General features: G+C 51.6%; 4 protein-coding genes and 1 long non-coding RNA gene across 13 annotated transcripts; all 5 read right to left on the reverse strand.

Moving 5' to 3' along the window:
• Window positions 1–1,140: 1,140 nt before the first annotated feature.
• On the reverse strand, window positions 1,141–2,835 carry LOC144181014 (uncharacterized). The gene is made up of 4 exons (XR_013324590.1): window positions 2,713–2,835; window positions 2,323–2,373; window positions 1,593–1,700; window positions 1,141–1,342 (listed from the first exon to the last, which is right to left on the reverse strand). It is a non-coding gene; the product is annotated as an uncharacterized LOC144181014 (long non-coding RNA).
• Window positions 2,836–3,820: 985 nt separating this feature from the next.
• ifng1 (interferon gamma 1) lies at window positions 3,821–7,040 on the reverse strand. Of its 3 annotated transcripts, XM_077709220.1 has the most exons (5): window positions 6,199–6,344; window positions 4,674–4,972; window positions 4,535–4,606; window positions 4,064–4,315; window positions 3,821–3,991 (listed from the first exon to the last, which is right to left on the reverse strand). In XM_077709220.1, the coding sequence occupies exons 2-5, from the start codon at window positions 4,899–4,901 to the stop codon at window positions 3,899–3,901; spliced, it is 645 nt and encodes a 214-aa protein (XP_077565346.1). In that variant the 5' UTR covers window positions 4,902–4,972; window positions 6,199–6,344; the 3' UTR covers window positions 3,821–3,898. The 3 variants fall into 3 exon arrangements, with proteins under 3 accessions (XP_077565346.1, XP_077565349.1, XP_077565348.1); XM_077709223.1 differs by lacking the exons at window positions 3,821–3,991; window positions 4,064–4,315; window positions 4,535–4,606 and adding exons at window positions 6,525–6,596; window positions 6,699–7,040 and having other exon boundaries at window positions 4,797–4,972; window positions 6,199–6,432; XM_077709222.1 differs by lacking the exons at window positions 3,821–3,991; window positions 4,064–4,315; window positions 4,535–4,606; window positions 4,674–4,972 and adding exons at window positions 5,699–5,879; window positions 6,525–6,596; window positions 6,699–7,040 and having other exon boundaries at window positions 6,199–6,432.
• Window positions 7,041–8,310: 1,270 nt separating this feature from the next.
• Window positions 8,311–9,749, reverse strand: LOC144181013 (uncharacterized). Of its 2 annotated transcripts, none has more exons than XM_077709228.1 (5): window positions 9,283–9,749; window positions 9,029–9,094; window positions 8,805–8,963; window positions 8,646–8,702; window positions 8,311–8,572 (listed from the first exon to the last, which is right to left on the reverse strand). In XM_077709228.1, exons 1-5 carry the CDS (start codon window positions 9,442–9,444, stop codon window positions 8,477–8,479), a joined length of 540 nt encoding a protein of 179 aa, XP_077565354.1. In that variant the 5' UTR covers window positions 9,445–9,749; the 3' UTR covers window positions 8,311–8,476. The 2 variants fall into 2 exon arrangements, with proteins under 2 accessions (XP_077565354.1, XP_077565353.1); XM_077709227.1 differs by having other exon boundaries at window positions 8,646–8,705.
• Window positions 9,750–9,896: 147 nt separating this feature from the next.
• mdm1 (Mdm1 nuclear protein) lies at window positions 9,897–12,923 on the reverse strand. Of its 4 annotated transcripts, XR_013324589.1 has the most exons (11): window positions 12,697–12,923; window positions 12,490–12,540; window positions 12,171–12,283; window positions 11,753–11,980; window positions 11,504–11,680; window positions 10,970–11,181; window positions 10,793–10,898; window positions 10,562–10,712; window positions 10,423–10,476; window positions 10,106–10,337; window positions 9,897–9,925 (listed from the first exon to the last, which is right to left on the reverse strand). XR_013324589.1 is itself a non-coding variant. In XM_077709215.1 (10 exons), the coding sequence occupies exons 1-10, from the start codon at window positions 12,824–12,826 to the stop codon at window positions 10,228–10,230; spliced, it is 1,332 nt and encodes a 443-aa protein (XP_077565341.1). In that variant the 5' UTR covers window positions 12,827–12,923; the 3' UTR covers window positions 9,897–10,227. The 4 variants fall into 4 exon arrangements, 3 of the variants coding, with proteins under 3 accessions (XP_077565341.1, XP_077565343.1, XP_077565342.1); XM_077709215.1 differs by having other exon boundaries at window positions 9,897–10,337; XM_077709217.1 differs by having other exon boundaries at window positions 9,897–10,337; window positions 12,367–12,540; window positions 12,697–12,802.
• A 39-nt stretch (window positions 12,924–12,962) lies between these two features.
• On the reverse strand, window positions 12,963–16,860 carry LOC144181012 (ras-related protein Rap-1b). Of its 3 annotated transcripts, none has more exons than XM_077709225.1 (8): window positions 16,508–16,860; window positions 15,472–15,541; window positions 15,325–15,393; window positions 15,200–15,256; window positions 14,994–15,134; window positions 14,788–14,931; window positions 14,616–14,711; window positions 12,963–14,551 (listed from the first exon to the last, which is right to left on the reverse strand). In XM_077709225.1, the coding sequence occupies exons 2-7, from the start codon at window positions 15,526–15,528 to the stop codon at window positions 14,625–14,627; spliced, it is 555 nt and encodes a 184-aa protein (XP_077565351.1). In that variant the 5' UTR covers window positions 15,529–15,541; window positions 16,508–16,860; the 3' UTR covers window positions 12,963–14,551; window positions 14,616–14,624. The 3 variants fall into 3 exon arrangements, with proteins under 3 accessions (XP_077565351.1, XP_077565350.1, XP_077565352.1); XM_077709224.1 differs by having other exon boundaries at window positions 14,620–14,711; window positions 16,508–16,859; XM_077709226.1 differs by lacking the exon at window positions 16,508–16,860 and adding an exon at window positions 15,617–16,323 and having other exon boundaries at window positions 14,620–14,711.
• Window positions 16,861–16,941: the final 81 nt, after the last annotated feature.

Raw genomic sequence — 16,941 nt, forward strand, 5'->3', positions numbered from 1 at the left:
AAAAATAACCCCAAAGACACGCCGGCGAGGGTCACCGAGCTTGCATCAGTGGAAAAGAGCGTGCGCGCGCGGGGTGTCGGATTTGTAAGCGGCCACAGTTGAGTTTATTTCCAGCAACTGTCTTCATGGCACACGTGTGCATGGACGCTAGCGAGGACCATCATGCCTAGCGCTCGTCAATACAAATGTGTTGGCGCCAAAAGGGGGATGACCACATACTAGCCGGCAGACTTTAGCGCTAGCTACATAAACTGGCACACCGGCAGTTTCGGTGACTTACGTCATTGGGATTTCATTAAACTATATATAATGTACGTATACGACAATAAATGCACTCAATTCAACTCAATGCAATGTATCACAAGTATGCAGAAGACAAAACATAAGTATACATTTCAGTGTACACCAGGGGTCAGTAACCTTTGTGAAAGAGAGCTGTAAACAATTCTTATTTTCAAATATTATTTATTGAAAGCCACACTAGAGATTCAAAAGTCAAAATATATAAAAACAGCACTTTTTTGTCATTTTACTACTTTAAAAGTACAAAAAGTCTCTGAATTATTTTGATAGCATTGTTATGCTATTGCTAATCAATGAATATCAATGAGGTCAATGAGTGTCAATGAGAGAACAGATGCAGAAGAATAACACTCTTGGTTTCCATATTTTAGTTTAGAGCCATAAGCACCCATCAAATGAGCCACATGTAGCTCTCGAGCCACAGGTTCCCTACCTCTGGTGTACACATGCATAAACAAGGCAGGATTGGGCCCAAAAAGGTCAAAAAGGTCAAGGTGAAAGATGATGACTCAACTTGGAACAATTTACAAATCAAGCAGGAAATCTTGCCAAAATGGACTCAAACATTTTTCTATAAAGTTGGTCACTAACAAAATACAAATATGTCCATAATTTACTTTCAGTGCCGCTGACAAACGTAGAATTTTGGAAACTGAAGAGTAGCAAAAATTGGTTTTAATAATTTGGAGTAGTAGCTTTAAGTTCACGTCTAATTTCAGGTCTTTCTAGAATGACTGTGATGTGTAAATAACGCAATGATGTAATAATGTGACCATCATTGGAAATAAGCACGATAGCATCAACATGAATCAGAATCTTTTATTTCAAACATTTGACAACATCAATATCAATCCTTTATTTCAAACAATTGAGAAACCCTTAAATGTAAAAAATAAATAAAAGTTGTAGTACAGACAAAAGTTGGGTGCTGGTAAAATTGCATTTATGATGAGAACTTGAAAATCTTACAAATTTTAACGCTGAAAAACAATTGACATCATCACCACCGTCCGTCTTAAACGGCAGCTGCAGTGGTCACCTGTTGGGGACAAACAAATGAGGTTTATCTTTTTAGGAAAAAAGACAAAAATTAAGTGCATACTAATGTACAGTTTGTATACTAATGCCTAAAGGTGGTGATGATTAAAGTAGCATTGTTTTCCTTGCTAGCTAACATTGTTAACATTGCAAAAGTCCTTTTTAGCTGATGTTTGTGAAAATAAATGCACATTTAACTTCAAATGTACTTAGTTTGATATGAAATATGTGGAAGACTTGAAACAACTCACCGTTTACTTGATGGATGTTGAAGAAAAATCACTGAAGAAAGACGTCATCTTCTGAAAAGTCTTCAATGTTCAAATGTCGTCCAAATGATGTCCAAATGTGGTCTCTCCCTATGGCAAATGATTTGGGCTGGCCAATTGTTTGAAAGAAGCTATTCTCCATATAAAAACCACAATGATAAAGATGTGGGATTTCTGATTTCCCCAAAAAACGTTGGTGTGCTTCATTCATAAACACCCAAAACTAGTGTTGAATTTCGGCCATGAATTTGCAGCCATTTTGTTACAGTTATCAAATCTAGCAGATGGCCTTGAGAAAAAAACTACATTATTAGTATTAAAAATATGCTATTATGCTCCTCAGCTCTGGAACAATTGACCTGAAATGAGCTTATTTTAATCAGGGCCAAAAATACTTTTGATAAGCAATCTGTATTAAATTTCAAGTTATAGGATTTTTGCTACTTTATTAATTTTTCACACTCTACCCACCCTTACCTACCCAAGAAAAAATTAATTTATAATCTTTTCTTAAACAAATATTTCTGATAATGTGATTGATTAGCTGCCATTGACGACGCTAGACTGCCACCCTCTCAGTTCAAATAAATTGGACAAGTTGACAAACTCATTTGCATTGGACGTATGTCAGTGGCACTGAAAGAGTTCATTAATATTGCTACACATTTTGAAATGAAGTGATAGTGAACACTGATAATATATTTGTACTCACTGCAGAAGACGAAGAAGCTTGAAGTCCTGGCGAGTTTCCTCCTGTAGCCATCTAATGGGAGTGGACACAAAATGTCAATTCTTCTGTCTAGCCTACATAAATGGCACTGTAGCACTCTACCTGACAAAAAAAAAGAACGACGAGCATTCTTTTCTGTAACATAACATGATACCAAATATATTTGCAGACAAAACCCGAACGTCTTTAAAATGCCGTGTATCATTTTTTTTCTTCTCCCTTAGGCAGCACCTGATTAATCATGCTAGCTAGCTGCTATCGCGCTAGCGAGCAAAACTTCGTCGTTGAACTTTACTGCGTAACTTTTCACATTTTCGCTGTATCAGTTATTCACGTCCTTAGTAGTTGTAATATAATAAGAAACTTAATAACCTTTTCCACTGTCTGTTTAGTTTGATTGAAGAGTTGAAATCGTCTTTAGTATATTCGCGCTCAAGTACAAGTGTTGAGTTCACGCATGCTCAGTTGAGTTGGACTTTCGCGTGGAAAACGTGGGCAGACAAGGGAAAGGTGCCCGTTTTCGTAACGTAAGGTTTTATAGGATACAATGACAGAATAAACCTTACAAACTAAACTCGGGGAAAAGTTAACAATGAACAAAATTGAGCGGGAAACACACAAAAAAGTCGACACAACAAAAAGCACATACACACCGATTAGTTTTAAAAAAGTAATCCAAGACACTACATAAAAAGAAACAACACACCAGATGTACATGAAACACCACACTATTAACAAAATAACACACGACCACAAGTTACGGTCACTTTTTATTTTATTGTGTATCTTTATCTTTGCAATAAAAATGCACCCAAAGATGCGTAGTTTCCCCTCTGCGCTATCTTTAGCCCCTTGGCCTTTTTTTTTTACTCTTACGAAGAAGCCATTTTGCCTGATTTGGCCCTGGTGGACGTCAATTTGGTGTCACGGAAAGATGGCCGCCCTGGTTTCCACTCGCTGCCCATCGCCTTTGTAGCCGCTGTTTGACGAGCAGTTTCCTCTTTCCTGCTGCCGCCGGCGCCACCGTCGTTCTCGGCGCTGACTCACACCGAAAGCGGAAAATCTCTCACGTCGACGCCATCTCGTCCCTTGTTGCGGTCGTGGACGCCCACGCCGACCGTTTTCACTTGGGTTTAAAGTCGAGTTACCCTCGTGGAAGTCCGACCCGGCCATCGTTCCATCGCCGCCGCCGGCCACTCCGGTCCAAGTGGAACGGACGTCGACGGCGGTCAATATAGCTCTGAATCATCATTCTTGTGGCTATGACCTCACTTCCTGCTAGCTTTCTTGTGTTCAACCTCCAGGAAGTCGTAGGCCCGAAGCTTGTACTTTTTTTTTCTTTTAGCGTTCTTCCGAGAAGGTCTGCGTGTTTCCCCCGCCGGGGCGCTCAGTTTCGTTTTGAGGAAATGGCATTTCAAAACACGCCAGCCGCCAGCAAATATTTATATTCTCTTTATTTGGTCATCACGTGAATAAATAGCTCATAAATAAGCTTTAAATATAGCAGGATAAATGCGAGAGCTTTGAAAATAAAATGGCGTCCGAGGACGGCACGCCTTCACGCTCGCCGGCGCCGCCGAAGTTTCCGGTCGTCTCGAAGGAGCGAGGGGAGCTGCCATAAGGCTTTGCTCTGGACCACCAGGTCGTCCACCTGCGGGGTAGAAGAAGGTTAAAGGTCGGCGGGATCTTCCCAAAATGAGCAGAAGGAGAAATTCCCACTCACCTGAACGCATCGGATCTGGTCCAGGCCGCGGAGAAGCGGCTCGGCCGCCCGGTAGCGGTACTTTCGAAGATTTCGCACGCGTTTCAGCAGGTAGTTGAGTTGGGAGCGGGTGTCCGCACTGGGAAGCGCACGGTCCCGGCTCACGGGGGCCGCGGGGGCCACGGTAGGGGTCGGGGCGGGCGCCCGGCGGATCATGCGGCCCAGCAGTTCTTCGTAGGTCTGCAGAAGCGCCGACATCAGCACGTCTTTGGCCTGCGAGCACCGATCGCTTGTTTAATGTGGCGGCAAAATGTGGCTCAAGTTTGCTTGACGTCCCCGATAGATGTCCAAACCCGTCCCCGGTCCGGATGGATTGGACGTCTATCAGAAACGTGAATAAAAGGTGCCTCAAAGCGACTTCATGCCATTGTTTGTATTGAAGCTAAGAAAGACTCTTGGGCTAAAAAGTCCAAGCTAGCCACAGCATTTTACCTCCATCTTGGTGCTCAAAAGTTCTCTGGAGAAGAGGGGTCGGCCGTTAAAGCGTTCTTTGGGCGGGATCTTCTGCAAAAGCCACGGGAAAGCAAATAAGTCCAATCCCCAGCGTGCGTGTATCCCAGCCAGTACTCACGTAAATCTGCAGCAGGTTCTGAACGGTCCTGTTCAACGTGGAGGGTGCATTTTGGACCCCGCACAGGCACAGGCACAACAAGCACAGTCCCAGCAACATGGCTCTAGCGGCCATCTTCCAGTATATCCGACGGGTGCGGTGGTCCGTGGCGCCCGAAGCCGGGCCTCCGCTGCTCTGGTCTGGGTGGCGGCCGCGATGGCGATGCCGAGCGGCGGCCACGCCTCGCATTTAAAAGACGTCGGGCCCACACGCACGTGTAATGTGATGATTTAAGTGTGAAAATGTGGTCGGACAATTTCCTTTAAACAGCAAAGTTCACAGAAGGACAAAGTCAGGGGTCTCCCACACACACACACACACAGAGAAAAAAAAAAGCCCAAAAAGCCAGCCACAACCGCATGCTAATGTTGAGACTTGACACGAAACAAAAGCCAAAATAAGAGCAAAATGGAGAAGAATTTCAGGTGAATTTGATTCTGTGGCCACACGCTACCGCTAACCTAGAAAGCGCCGGATCAGTACCACCACACCACAGATACGCCAAGGTTCTGCTGAATTGGTGTCCTTTAAAACCTTAGCTTAGCATAGTGAGCTAAACTCATTGGCAGTGGAAGGCCAATCAGAATCGCTTTTACTTCAATTTGTTTTAAACACTGCTTATCGGGCTGGCGGGGTGCCGGAGCCAACCCAGACCACATTCAAAACCGGTCGCCAGTCAGTCGGTCTGGCGGTCAGTCGTAGCGTTGAGAAACTTGTCACTTGTTATTGTTCTTTGGGGGGGTTTTAGCCTGTGGTCAATCTAACAGCTGATTTGGAAATTCCAATCAACGGAAACGAAATATTGACGCATAACACGTAACGGCAGGAAACGTTAAGAAAGGAAGCGCCTCGTCAGGCTTTGGAGGGAGGGAGGGAGGGAGGGAGGGCTGGCCAACGTCACCGAGCAAACATTTGGTCTTCTGCTTTTATTCAAATCAAATGATGACACAAGTGGTGGGGAGGAAAGTTGCCCTTGATAATAAATACAAGTGGAGGAGTCATTTAAATAAAGGAATAAATTAGGGGAGGGAGCGAAGGAGGGAGGGTATGGATTCACGCCGGGGTGTCGGTGGGCTTGGCCGAGGAGCAGCTGGCGATGACGGCGGCCATGTTGTACACCTCCGCGAACTGAGAAATGGCGCGCTGTTGCACCAGCAGCTCGTCCACCTGCGCACGCACCGGCACAAAAGCACTTTAAATACTCTTCAAAAATCACACTTCCAATGGATTGGACATCCACCGCCACCGTCAATGCGTTCACTTTAAAAATCATTTTCGGAAATAAAAAAGTTTCGGAGGTGGCACGGTGGACAAGTGTTTAGCGCGTCTGCCTCGCAGTTCTGGGGGCCAGGGTTTGATCCCAGTTCAGTAATCACTGTGTGGAGATTTGGCCACTTCTGGCATATTCTAACGGACATATTTGTCAAATTGTGGAAAAAAAACAACACCGACTCTAGTAAAAAAAAAGAATGAGAAAAAAACTGACCTGGAGTTCGTCCAGCTTTCGGAGGACGTCCTGTGTGGGGGGACAACTGCGATGCAGCAGGTTGTGCCTCATTCTGTCCGTCTTGGTCTTCAGCCGGACCACCTGGTCTCTGAGCCGCCGACCCCTGGCCGCGTCGCCCGTGGCGTTGCGCGTGGCCACCCCGTGCAAAAAGCTCTCGAAGACGCGTCCGTAGACGCGCAGGGCGGCCGCCACCAGCTTGACCTCCTCGCGGTTCTGCGGACGGGACGGGACGCAAAGTTATTCCGGTGGGTGTCTTTGGGGACGGGACGGGCCGCCAAGTTCTCTGGACTTTTTGTCCCGCTCACCTGGCAGGCGTCGATGCTCCGGAAGACCCCGATGAAGGGCGGGTTGGCGCTGACCGGAGCGCTCTCCAGATCCTGAAAGAACAAAAAAAAAAAAAACACGTTCAAACAAAAGTCACCGTGGGAAAAACATCCCGGCCCAGAATAACCGTGAAAAAGGCTTGGGAAGGCCCTTACCAAGTCTTTGGAGATGTCCTCCACGATTTTCTTCACCTGGAGACTGGTCCCCACGTGGCAGGCCCGTGCCTCCACCAGGACTCCCAACAGCACCAGCAACAGACTCCAGTAAGTAGACATGACGGCGAACCCAGACCAGATGATGGAGGAGGAGGAGGAGGAGAGCCAGCCGGCGACGAGAACTTTTTCATGTCAGAGCGCCGGCGCTCTGCTGTCTTTTATACACGTCGCCGCACTTGTGGTCTGTGGCCAGTCGGCAGCAAAAACCAGAACGTTCCTCTGACATGTCGTTGTTCAGAAAGCGTGGCGTGCCGAGCGAGGCCCTCCTCCTCCTCCTCCTCCTCCTCCTCCTCCTCCGTCCGTTGGCCATTTCCGCTCACCTCCACGGTCAAGGCCAGCCACGCTTTTCGCAGGAACTCGCCATCCGGAAGCGTCTCGTCTCGTCACGGGTTGACGCCCGGACCCTGCTGCTGGTTTCGCTTGTGCGGGGGGTGCCGGGGCCTATCAAAACCAGCCAGTGGCAAAAAACAACCATTAGTTAGGGACAATATGGTGTACAGTTAGCCTAGCGTGTATCCTGTAGAAAAGCCACCAAGCTTTGGGAGAACATGGAAAGTCCACCACAGAGTTAGGACCCCGCTGGGATGGAACAGTGAGGCCAACTTGCTCACAACTGGTTTGAGTTGTGTTTGGGTTAGCAGCTAAATGCTAACGCATGGAGTTGTGCCTTTTTAGCAGCTAAATGCTAAAGTGAGTGGGCCGAAAAGGCAACGAGGCGGGCACCCGAGCCACTTGCAAGCAAGCACGGCGCCGTTGACCCGCTTTCCACGGAACCTTGATTCATTTTTTCTGTGGCATATGGCCATTTTCTTGCCCCCCCCCCTGTGCTCTCATTCAAAGTGCCGTTGTGGGGATTCTTTACAAGTACTGTTGAGGTAGCTGCAGTACAGATTTCTTTTTTTTTTTTCTTTTTTTTTTCTCAGGCGCCTTGCAAGAATCTTACAGGTTGTTTACGATCAACGGGTTTGTGGTGGAGCCCGCCTGCCTGCCTTGGGTGGGGGATTTTATGCTTTCTTGCACACGACTGCTGAGAAAATAAAAAAAAAAAAGTTCCGCCATTGGACAGATTCGCAGAATAAGAAAGACCAGCGACAAACACCATCCATTCAATTACAACCATTCCCTACTCTATTTAACAGAAATGAGCACCACAATCGAAACTCATAGCTAAACTTTCCAAATATCTTCAGGGTGGATCGGTGCCTACGTGGTTAAAAAGTTTGCCTCGCAGTTCAGGGGACTCGGGTTCGATTCCAGGTGGGTCCTTACTGTGAGCAGTTTGCATGGGTTATCTGCCGCTTTCCTCCCACATGACCAAAACATGCATGCTAGGCTAGCTGGTTGAAGAAATTGTAGCTATATTTTTGTTGGCGTACTCACTAAGAAGAACAAGAAAAAGTCCTGACCTTTCCTTGCTGTATGTTTTGCACTTTAGGGCTTGCAGAGAGAGTCGTTGCTCATATGTGAGTGTGCAACATAGTTAGTGGTCTGATGGGCAAAGGGAGGGACGGGGAAAGTGGCTGATTGGTTGAGCGCAAAGACAGACCAAGTCTTTTCCTATTGGCTTACGTCCGCGGCTTGGCGTCCACGCCAGGCCACGTCGGACAAATGACACTTTATTTGATTTTGTAAATCACCGGTCTCTGTGGTAACAGGCGTATAAATAGTCGTATGTCTGGAAATAAATAAGACAATAAATAAAGAAGAGGGTGATGGGGTCAGGGACTGGTCTGGGGAAGACAGTGGTCCTGCAGGTCCATGAACAGAAGATCCACCTCGCTCAGGGCCTTGTTCAAGCCGTGCTCTCGCGTCATCTACAAAGGATGGACGCCAGGGGGCGCTTTAAAGACTTTTCATCCAAAGCACAAGCGCGCATGGGCAGCTCACCTGCTTCAGCTTGTCGTCAAACTGCTTGGCGTGGTCTTCTCTTTGGTCCAGTGGCACCTTCTAGGGGGTAGGGGGCGTGGCAAAAGGCAAAAGATCACCTTGGACCGCCGAATGACAAAATGAAAGGGATTTTTTTGGGGGGGCTGGCGGCCCACTCACACACTGGGCCTTCTTCAGGTCCAAGCTGAGTCGCTCCAAGTCGGCGTACAGCTGCGACATCCTGGGATAGTCGCGCCAGTCGTTCAAAAGGTTGAAGATCTTCAGGTAGGAATCCAAGATGCCGGCGCGCAGGCAGCATCGACGCATGGGGTCCCGGATCTAAAAGTTTAAGTGGGGTCAGAGCGGGGGAAGGCCGGATGAAAAACCGAGCCGTGACCATTTACCTGATCTTCGTCCAGGTGAGGGATCAGTTTGAACCTGGTGTCTTCTTCCGTCTCCGACTTCTGTGCCTAAAGATGGGAAGAATGTGGAGATGAACAAAGAATACGCCACAAACAGGGAAAAATTGGGCCCATTTTGATGGCTCGGAAACCAAAATGTGGTGTGTTAAAGTGGCCGGAAAACCATAAGAATTTCTCAGATAACTATAGGAGAAAAAATAATAATAATCAAACTTTGGAGTTTTCGGGCAACTTACGTGTCGCGCCACTTCTCGTGCGGCCTGGAAGGTGTCCCGATTGTCCAGAACCTGGCTGAGGGTCCCGGCCTCCCCCGGCCGGACGCAGCCAATCAGGAACAAGGCGGCCAAGGCGGCCAGACGGCGGATGGACGTGGTCTTTTCAGTGCCGGTGACTTTCATGATGATTCTGGAGGAGATGAAGAAACAGAGGCAAAGCACCACCACGAACGACCCAGATGGAAATGCGCTGTACGAACGCCGCGTCTTATAGTTGCCGGGCAAACCGCCCCCCCACCAGAAAATAGGACAAGCAAAAAACCCCAAGCTACAAAACACACACACACACACACACACACATGTGCGCAGGTCAGTGTTGGTGCGTTTACCGTCAAGCTGGAGGAAATCAAACGTCACTCAAACTATGACCAGCCATCCCATCAATAACCTTTTACCGTCGATTCCTTCAAACGGGTGATTCCTTATTGGCCAACACGGTGGTAAAAGTGGAAAACAATAGTTAGCGTCACGGCCCGGCAGTTCAGGGGTCGGGGGTTCGATCCCCGCTGGGTGCGGGCAGCCCACCCGTGACATAAGAGGAAAAATCCCCAAGGATGACAAGCTGTGTACTCAGGGCCATTGAAATTGTCGCCTCGGCCGGCGTCTTTATTGACAAACATGGGCGTCCATTTACGACTCGTCTCATGACGCGTGTTGACAATGACGGCGAGGACAAACGAGGCGACGGGCGACAAACGCAAACAAAGCGGCCGGCACCGGAAATCAAGCCCACTTTGATTTGCTCTCGTCACCGGATGCACCGTGACGTCCAGTCAATATTTACCCGCCGGACGTGACGTCGCCCTCCGGCCCCGCCCCTTCGTCTCCGCGGACGGGGAGGGACGTCCGGTCTCGGCGCCCGTCGACGATTCTTTTCGCCGTGGTCGGTACCCGTGAGACCCCGCCTCAGCTCTCGTCCCAGAATTGGCGTCCCCTGGAGCCGGCGCGCTCCAGCACCCCGGCCGCCGCGGAGCGCGACGCCGCCGAGAGCTCCGACACAAAGGACAGACGGCGGTCTGGGAGCGGGAGGGAGGAGGGACGCCGTTAGCTCATGTCAAGGAACGCGACTCCTTCTCCGCGGAGGATAAAGAATCCGCTCACCTTGGTCCATCCAGAGGCTGCACTGATGCGACCTGAACTTGAGGCCCAGCTCGCCTGAGGGGACAAAAGGGGTGGGCGCGTGGCGTGGCGTGGCGTGGCGTGGCGTGGACGGGCCAGCGGACGCGTCGGCGACACTCACCGTTGTGCTGGAATTCGGCGTGTCTCATTTGTCCTTGGATCACGTACGTCGGGGGCGGAGCCGGAGATTGAGCCCGAGCCGGAGTCGTGCGGGGTCGCCGGCGGGAAGAGGCGGCGCGACAAGACGTGGTGCCCACGCCCACGCTCCGCTTCTGCGGAACAGCGTGGCCCATTTGTCAAAAAGAAAACACTGTAATGGCCACAGATTGAATATGTTAAAAGTGTCCCTCACCTGAAAGGCTTCTTCCGGAGACACCAGGCCTCCTCGCCCTCGGGTCCCGGACGTTTGGCGACGGGGCCGCGGCGGACTTTCCGAGCCGGACGAGGAGGTGGAGATTCTGCGGACGGGACGGCAGGTGAGCGGGAGCTCGCCCAAGCGCCGCCGAACGCCGCCAAACGCCCGCCTCACCCGGCCAGGTCCAGAGACTCCACCCGGGGCGTGAGGGCGGGCTCCGAACCGGCGGGGCCCGAGCCGGCCGGGCCCGAGCGAGCGCTGACGTCGGCGCTGGCCTCCCACAGGACGTTGAACTGCGACCTGAGCTGGCTCAGGTGATCCGGGAACAGGTTGGTACCCCAGTCCCGGCGCCGGTACCACGAGGCGTCCTTCCTCAACAGCGCCACCTGCGGGGACGCGTCAGACATTTGGCGGCGGACGTGACCCCGATGAAGAAGCGCTTCCGAGAAGCGCCTCGGGGCTTTGAAGACTCGACACACTTCTGGTAAACAGGCAGCGTGACCTCCGTGACCCCGATGCACGCGACAGCAAGTCAACCGCAGGTGGGGTTGCCACTGGCAACCAAATAAATTCAAGCCCGGTGCCCTTAATGAACTGGAATAAGCTCCAGCTCTGATTGGACGATTTGCGCATCGCCAACTCATCGAGTCGCATGACTTTAGCGGCTAATCTCATTAGCTCGGTCGGGCTGACGTGGCCACGCCTCACCTGAGGGGTCTCGTCGGCGCCCAGGCGCAGCGGAGTGGGAAAGTTGTCCTGGTATTCCGTCAGCTTCCGCCGTCGTCGCGGGATCCGCGGCTCGGGGGGGGCTTCTCTGTGATGGGCGGGCTCACCGTGTCGCTGGGGTAACAGATTCTCCAACTCCTCCTGGTCTTTCTGATTTTTCTGCCCAAGCCAAAGCCACCACGTCGGCCATGTTTGGCGGGCGCTTAGAGGTTAGCGGGCCGGCGGGCCTACCGTCCGGGTGTGAAAGCGGGGGAGCCTCGGGCGACGGTCCACGTATTTACGCATGCGGGGCTCGCGGGAGGGCGACGCGGCCTGGAAGCTGCGGCGGTACTCCGTTTCCGTGGCGGCGTGGCGGGGTTGCGACAGCTCCGGGAAGGGGTTGGTCTGCGTTTTCACCGAGACCGTCGGCACCTTGGATCTGACGGGGCGCATTCGGGAGGTGTGGCCATCTTGGAGCACCTACGACCAACACCCGAAAACAGAGAACACAATAAAATGAATGCAAATGTAGATATCCAATTGTATGTATACTACAAATGTGCATTTTCTGCACTTTACATTCAAAACTGAAATTGGGGATCAAGAAAAGAATAGGAAGGAATTCGACAAAGAACGCCGTCTAGCGGCCACTTTGTGAACTGTGTTGCACCTGTTGCGCCCTCAGCAAAGGCGAGCGCGCGTCCAGGACGCATGTTGAGGCTCGCCGCTCGTCCCCGCGTCCAACTCGCCGTATGGGCTCCTCGAGACCGTTGTCCATTCGACCTGAGCGAAAGACAAATGACAAAGACACTCCATAAGCGTCGCACAAATGGGCCGAGGTGGCACGTGTAAGCCTGCACTAAAACCTGAGGGAGGCGCTGTCCTGCGAGCATCGGATCGAATCTCGGGGCGATTTGTTGGATGGACAAAGGGTCCAATTTCTTGTGGGCAGCCCGGCTCTAATTGCAATTGTAATCACCGGTGCATACCTTGGTGGTGCCAGCGGCATCCGAGCGGCTTCGAGACAGTCCCTAATCGCTCTGAAGATCGACATGCAATGTTAGCCCTCCGTCCGCAGGCCGACAATTGACAAGTCACCAACGCAGCTTATATTAATTAGCGAGCATGAGTAGCCAGCCGCTGACGAGCTAATTAGCCGGCTAACGCTGATTCTGGACAGCGTAGTCCCTTTTTACCGTGAGAGTCATGACGCCGAGCCGGCGTGTCCGTCACCTTGGCAACCCCCGAGTCGTGGCTGGAGGAAAAGACAGCAGAATGCGACGCAGAGCCAAAAGGACAAGAGGTCGCGGGCGACGGCGTTGGCATGGTAGCAGACGCTTTGGCGCATGCGCGTAGGGATTCCAGGAAGAGCCAAAAGCTCTTAAGCTCCCCTCTTGCTTAACGCTCCCAAGCTAGCAAGTTAGCTAGCTAGCCGAAATGGAGTAAACGAGAGAGAGTCGTCTCGCTGTTAGAAAATTGCACCACTTTTTCTTGTTTTTATTGATTTAAGGCTTCGGAAGTTGAGACTTTACATTTGGCTTCACCTCCCCTGACCCCTCGCCCCTTTCCGCACACACTCGGGCAACACAAACGGAACCGGAACACAGGCAAAAGTGCTTTGGAGAGCTCCCTTGCGAACATTCATGCAGTGGATCAAGTCAAAGTGCATAACGGTTTGCATTGGCTTAGCATTGCCTAGCCTAGCAGAGCACGACCAGTCCGTGAGGGGAGGGGCGCGGCCGCCGAGAGCCTCAAGTCAAGTTCGTGGGGAATTCCGCGGGGCGCCCTCTGGCGGCCACGCAACGGCAGCTCTTCGCATGCTGAAAAACAGGGCGCCTCTCTGAGGCCGAGGGGAAAAATGCTAGCATGCGACATGAAAAAACCCTCCAACACATTGTATGGAACATGACAAATAACACACACACACACACACACACACACGCACGCACACACACACACACACACAGACAGACGCCATTGGCAAATACACAATCGGGAAACGTCCACATTTGCCCCCAAATTCACACGACTTGACCCAGCTGACCTCCACGCATCCACAAGCCGCACACAAAGGCAGAAATTTCAAGACGGAAAAGGCTTTTAGTGGCTTCCGCAATCTCGTTATTCGTCGACATGGAGTCGAAGCGTCCGACACAAAAGTACGAGGCCCAAAGTGGAAGCAGCACAAGAATGTCGCCAGACACGGCGCGCACACAAACACACACACGCACACACACACACACACTCCTAATGAACACAGCAACCGACTCATGTATGTTCCGCAGATACCGAATGTCCATAAACATGTGAATGATACAATCTGGACTCACGCATACATTGAGGAGTAGAACAGTGTGAGTCTGCTGTCCAAAGGCAACGTGTTAGCCACGGGCGGCGGCAGTGGCGGCCTTCAACACTTGCTAACTCTCGCTAACGCCGCTAAATTTCCGAGCAACTTTTGTGAAAACGGGAAACGTCGCCGCTGCAGATGGGTGGCTAACGGAGCCGCACTTGACGTGCGAGCTAACCTGCTACATGCTAATAATAATGAAAAAGTACTAACCGACGTGGGCCATGTTAGTCGACGCTAAACGCAACGGGCTAACGGATAAACCCTCTGCTACGGCTGCATTGACGGCGATAGACGTCCAAGCGGGAGGGTGGCAGGGGATAAACGTTTGTCCCACTTCAACTTTGACTGACGAGAACCGCTTTTGATTGGACGTCGATCGTCGTCAATGCAAAATGCACAAACGGAGCGATCGGAACGATAAACGTCGCGTCACCAGAGCAGTGCGGTCTGGAAAAAAAAAAAAAAAGGCAAAGAGCATGATGGGAATGGGGAAACATCCCGGCATCCCGTCCTCACCACAGTCATTTGGCGTTTGGTTTCCAAGGCAACAGAGGAGGAGCGAGACCAAGGACGGGGACGCGGTTGTCACGGCGACAAAGTTCCCACTGGACGACGAGAAGGTAGCCGGGGGGGCGGGATGGTTGGAAGAAGATGTCCTCTGATTGGTTGCTGGGTCCATGTCAGTCAGGTGGGCGCTACTGCAAAGACAACACGGGAAGCGCACGTTAGCATTGGGACACATTAGCCATTAGCTGCACGTACCCACAGTCATTAGAGGAGCTGGCAAGTGGACTTTTTGCGGGCTCTACCGGGCACTGGGCTCTTCCTGTTGATCTGCCTCACCAGGTCGTAGAAAATCTACAGGGAGGAGCGGCATGGACTGCTCAAAAACCATGTCATGGCGGCAACCCCCCAATCCCGCCAAGCCACTCACCTCGTTGACGTTGATCTTACTCTTGGCCGACGTTTCCAGGAAAGCGCACGAGTTCCACTGGCGGGCCAGACCCACGCCGGACTCTTTGGCCACCACCCGCTCCACTTCCAGGTCACATTTGTTGCCCACCAGGATCATGGGAACCTGAAAGCCACACGGCGGACATTAACCCTCTGACGGCCGTCCGTTGACGCGCACGTACGTACGTCGTCCGTGTCTTTCACGCGGAGGATCTGCTCTCGGAGGTCCTGGAGGTCGTTGAAGGTGGACTGAGCCGTGATGGAGTAGACCAAAGCGAAGCCTTGACCGTTCTTCATGTAGAGGTCGCGCATGGCCGTGAATTGCTCCTGAAAGAGGCCGCCGGATTAGGTGGGATTGCGCCTTCCCCCGCAGCGAAAAAGAGAGATCTTACCGTGCCCGCCGTGTCCAAAATCTCCAACATACACTGCTGGCAATCCACCTCCACTTGCTGCCGACACACAGAAACACTTAGCGGTGGACGGCCAAAGGGCAAAAAAAGTCGTTTGGGGTTCTTACCTTCCTGTAGGAATCTTCTATCGTGGGGTCGTACTTCTCCACAAAGATTCCCTGAACGAACTGGACCGTCTACGGGGACAACGCCAATGAGTAACGGGTCGTTGCGCTCCAAATTCCCGACCCGTTCGGTTACCACGCGGCTCTTACCAGGGCAGACTTGCCGACGCCGCCGGATCCCAAAACCACCAGCTTGTATTCACGCATCTTGACTTACTGTCTGGAAAAGAAGAAAACAAAATGATGCGGACAAGCTAACGTAGCCGTTTGCCGGCATCCTGGCCGGCGCGCATACCAGTCGTGCCTGGGGCGGCGTAACAAGACGTGACACGAGGGCGGGATAAGTCGAGGAGGGTTGCCGCGGCGACTGCATGTGTGTGCGCGTGTGACCACGATTGTGTGGATGTTCCGTAGTAATCAAGTTGGGGCGCGTCGCAGAATGTTGAACTACCAACATAGCATAGTCAACAGGTCCAATCCGTTGGAAGGGGGCGGGATGGCAGCGAGTGAAGCAAGGACCCCTCCCCTCCCGCTTTGATTGGACGTTCAGCGCCGTCACTGGCAGCCAATGGTTCTGGCAGTCGTGAAGGTGTCATCTCGCGGGACCCTGAACGCCTCACGTGCCGACTAGGTGGGGTCCGTCAATACTATCGTGACGTGTTGGCGTGTCGTGGTCAAATTTGAGGCTCCAAATAAGCACATTGACGCGCACAAATAAAAGATTTCCGGTCGACCAGAAGCTGTGGCAACATGACGGAAGTTGGGTGTTTCCGTGGCCGCCACGGGGAGCTTCTCTGCCCGGCCAGGTCTCGCTCGCTCTAGGCCCCCCGCAGAAGGAGACGAAGAGAGGGGCGCTCCGCCATATTGTCAATAAAACCAAAAGCTTTTCGCCTGTCTTTCCTTCACATTGTCCGTCCGTGCGCCCGTCCCTGTGTCTGTCCGTCAGTCAATTTGTCTACGGCGACCCCGCTTCCGCAAAGCAGCCTGAGCTAGCCTCGGTCCGACCCTGCCTACCTCTCTCCCTCCCTCCTTTTCCCTCCCTCCCACCCACCGGAGCCCAACCCGGTTCAAGTCGGCCGTGTGTCACAAGAAGTCGCGGCGCGTCGTGTCTCACATGACGCGAGGACGGCAAAAGTGGATAAAGTCAGGCAAGGGGGGGACGAAAAAAGAAGGAAAAAGGGCTCACCGTCATCCACTCGTCGGCTGTTGTGTGTCCCCCTTTAGCGCGACCACGGGCCGCTCCCTACTAGGCAGACGTCAAGGAAGAGACGAGCGGAAGTTGCGCGCCCGCATCCGGGTTGGAACTTCAAAACAAGGGTCGCGCCGGAATCAGTGAAAGCCACCGAACACCAAAGTTATGGATCGTTGTCACTTTACCACTCGGCCCCGTAAAAAGAGAAATGCTGACAATTTTCAGAAAGCGGGTAGTGATGCAAATTGTTTTCCATTTTTGGTTCAAAAAAAAGGAAAGAAATGTAAGAGATAACCCTATGGACGATTTGGAATAGTAAACATACACAAATAAAGCGCGCAGTGTGTTGTGAAGCCGCACCCCAACAGGAAGGAATCACCCACAATAGCAAGTTCCGTTTAAAACACGGGACAGGAAGCTACAACACA

This window comes from Stigmatopora nigra, chromosome 23 (genome assembly GCF_051989575.1).
Source record: "Stigmatopora nigra isolate UIUO_SnigA chromosome 23, RoL_Snig_1.1, whole genome shotgun sequence".
NCBI lineage: Eukaryota > Metazoa > Chordata > Actinopteri > Syngnathiformes > Syngnathidae > Stigmatopora > Stigmatopora nigra.

Coding starts and splice junctions, on each gene's coding strand:
- ifng1 (XM_077709220.1), bottom strand. CDS start 4,901: ATGCGAGGCGTGGCCGCCGCTCGGCATCGCCATCGCGGCCGCCACCCA. Junction 4,607..4,673: donor AGAACCTGCTGCAGATTTAC/GTGAGTACTGGC, acceptor TGGCTTTTGCAG/AAGATCCCGCCCAAAGAACG. Junction 4,316..4,534: donor TTTTGAGCACCAAGATGGAG/GTAAAATGCTGT, acceptor CGGTGCTCGCAG/GCCAAAGACGTGCTGATGTC.
- LOC144181013 (XM_077709227.1), bottom strand. CDS start 9,444: ATGAAAGTCACCGGCACTGAAAAGACCACGTCCATCCGCCGTCTGGCC. Junction 9,095..9,282: donor CACGAGAAGTGGCGCGACAC/GTAAGTTGCCCG, acceptor TCCCATCTTTAG/GCACAGAAGTCGGAGACGGA. Junction 8,964..9,028: donor CTCACCTGGACGAAGATCAG/GTAAATGGTCAC, acceptor TTAAACTTTTAG/ATCCGGGACCCCATGCGTCG.
- mdm1 (XM_077709215.1), bottom strand. CDS start 12,826: ATGCCAACGCCGTCGCCCGCGACCTCTTGTCCTTTTGGCTCTGCGTCG. Junction 12,284..12,489: donor ATGCCGCTGGCACCACCAAG/GTATGCACCGGT, acceptor TCTTTCGCTCAG/GTCGAATGGACAACGGTCTC. Junction 10,899..10,969: donor GAGTCTCTGGACCTGGCCGG/GTGAGGCGGGCG, acceptor TCCCGTCCGCAG/AATCTCCACCTCCTCGTCCG.
- LOC144181012 (XM_077709225.1), bottom strand. CDS start 15,528: ATGCGTGAATACAAGCTGGTGGTTTTGGGATCCGGCGGCGTCGGCAAG. Junction 15,394..15,471: donor GCGTCGGCAAGTCTGCCCTG/GTAAGAGCCGCG, acceptor TTGTCCCCGTAG/ACGGTCCAGTTCGTTCAGGG. Junction 14,932..14,993: donor GCGTGAAAGACACGGACGAC/GTACGTACGTGC, acceptor TGTGGCTTTCAG/GTTCCCATGATCCTGGTGGG.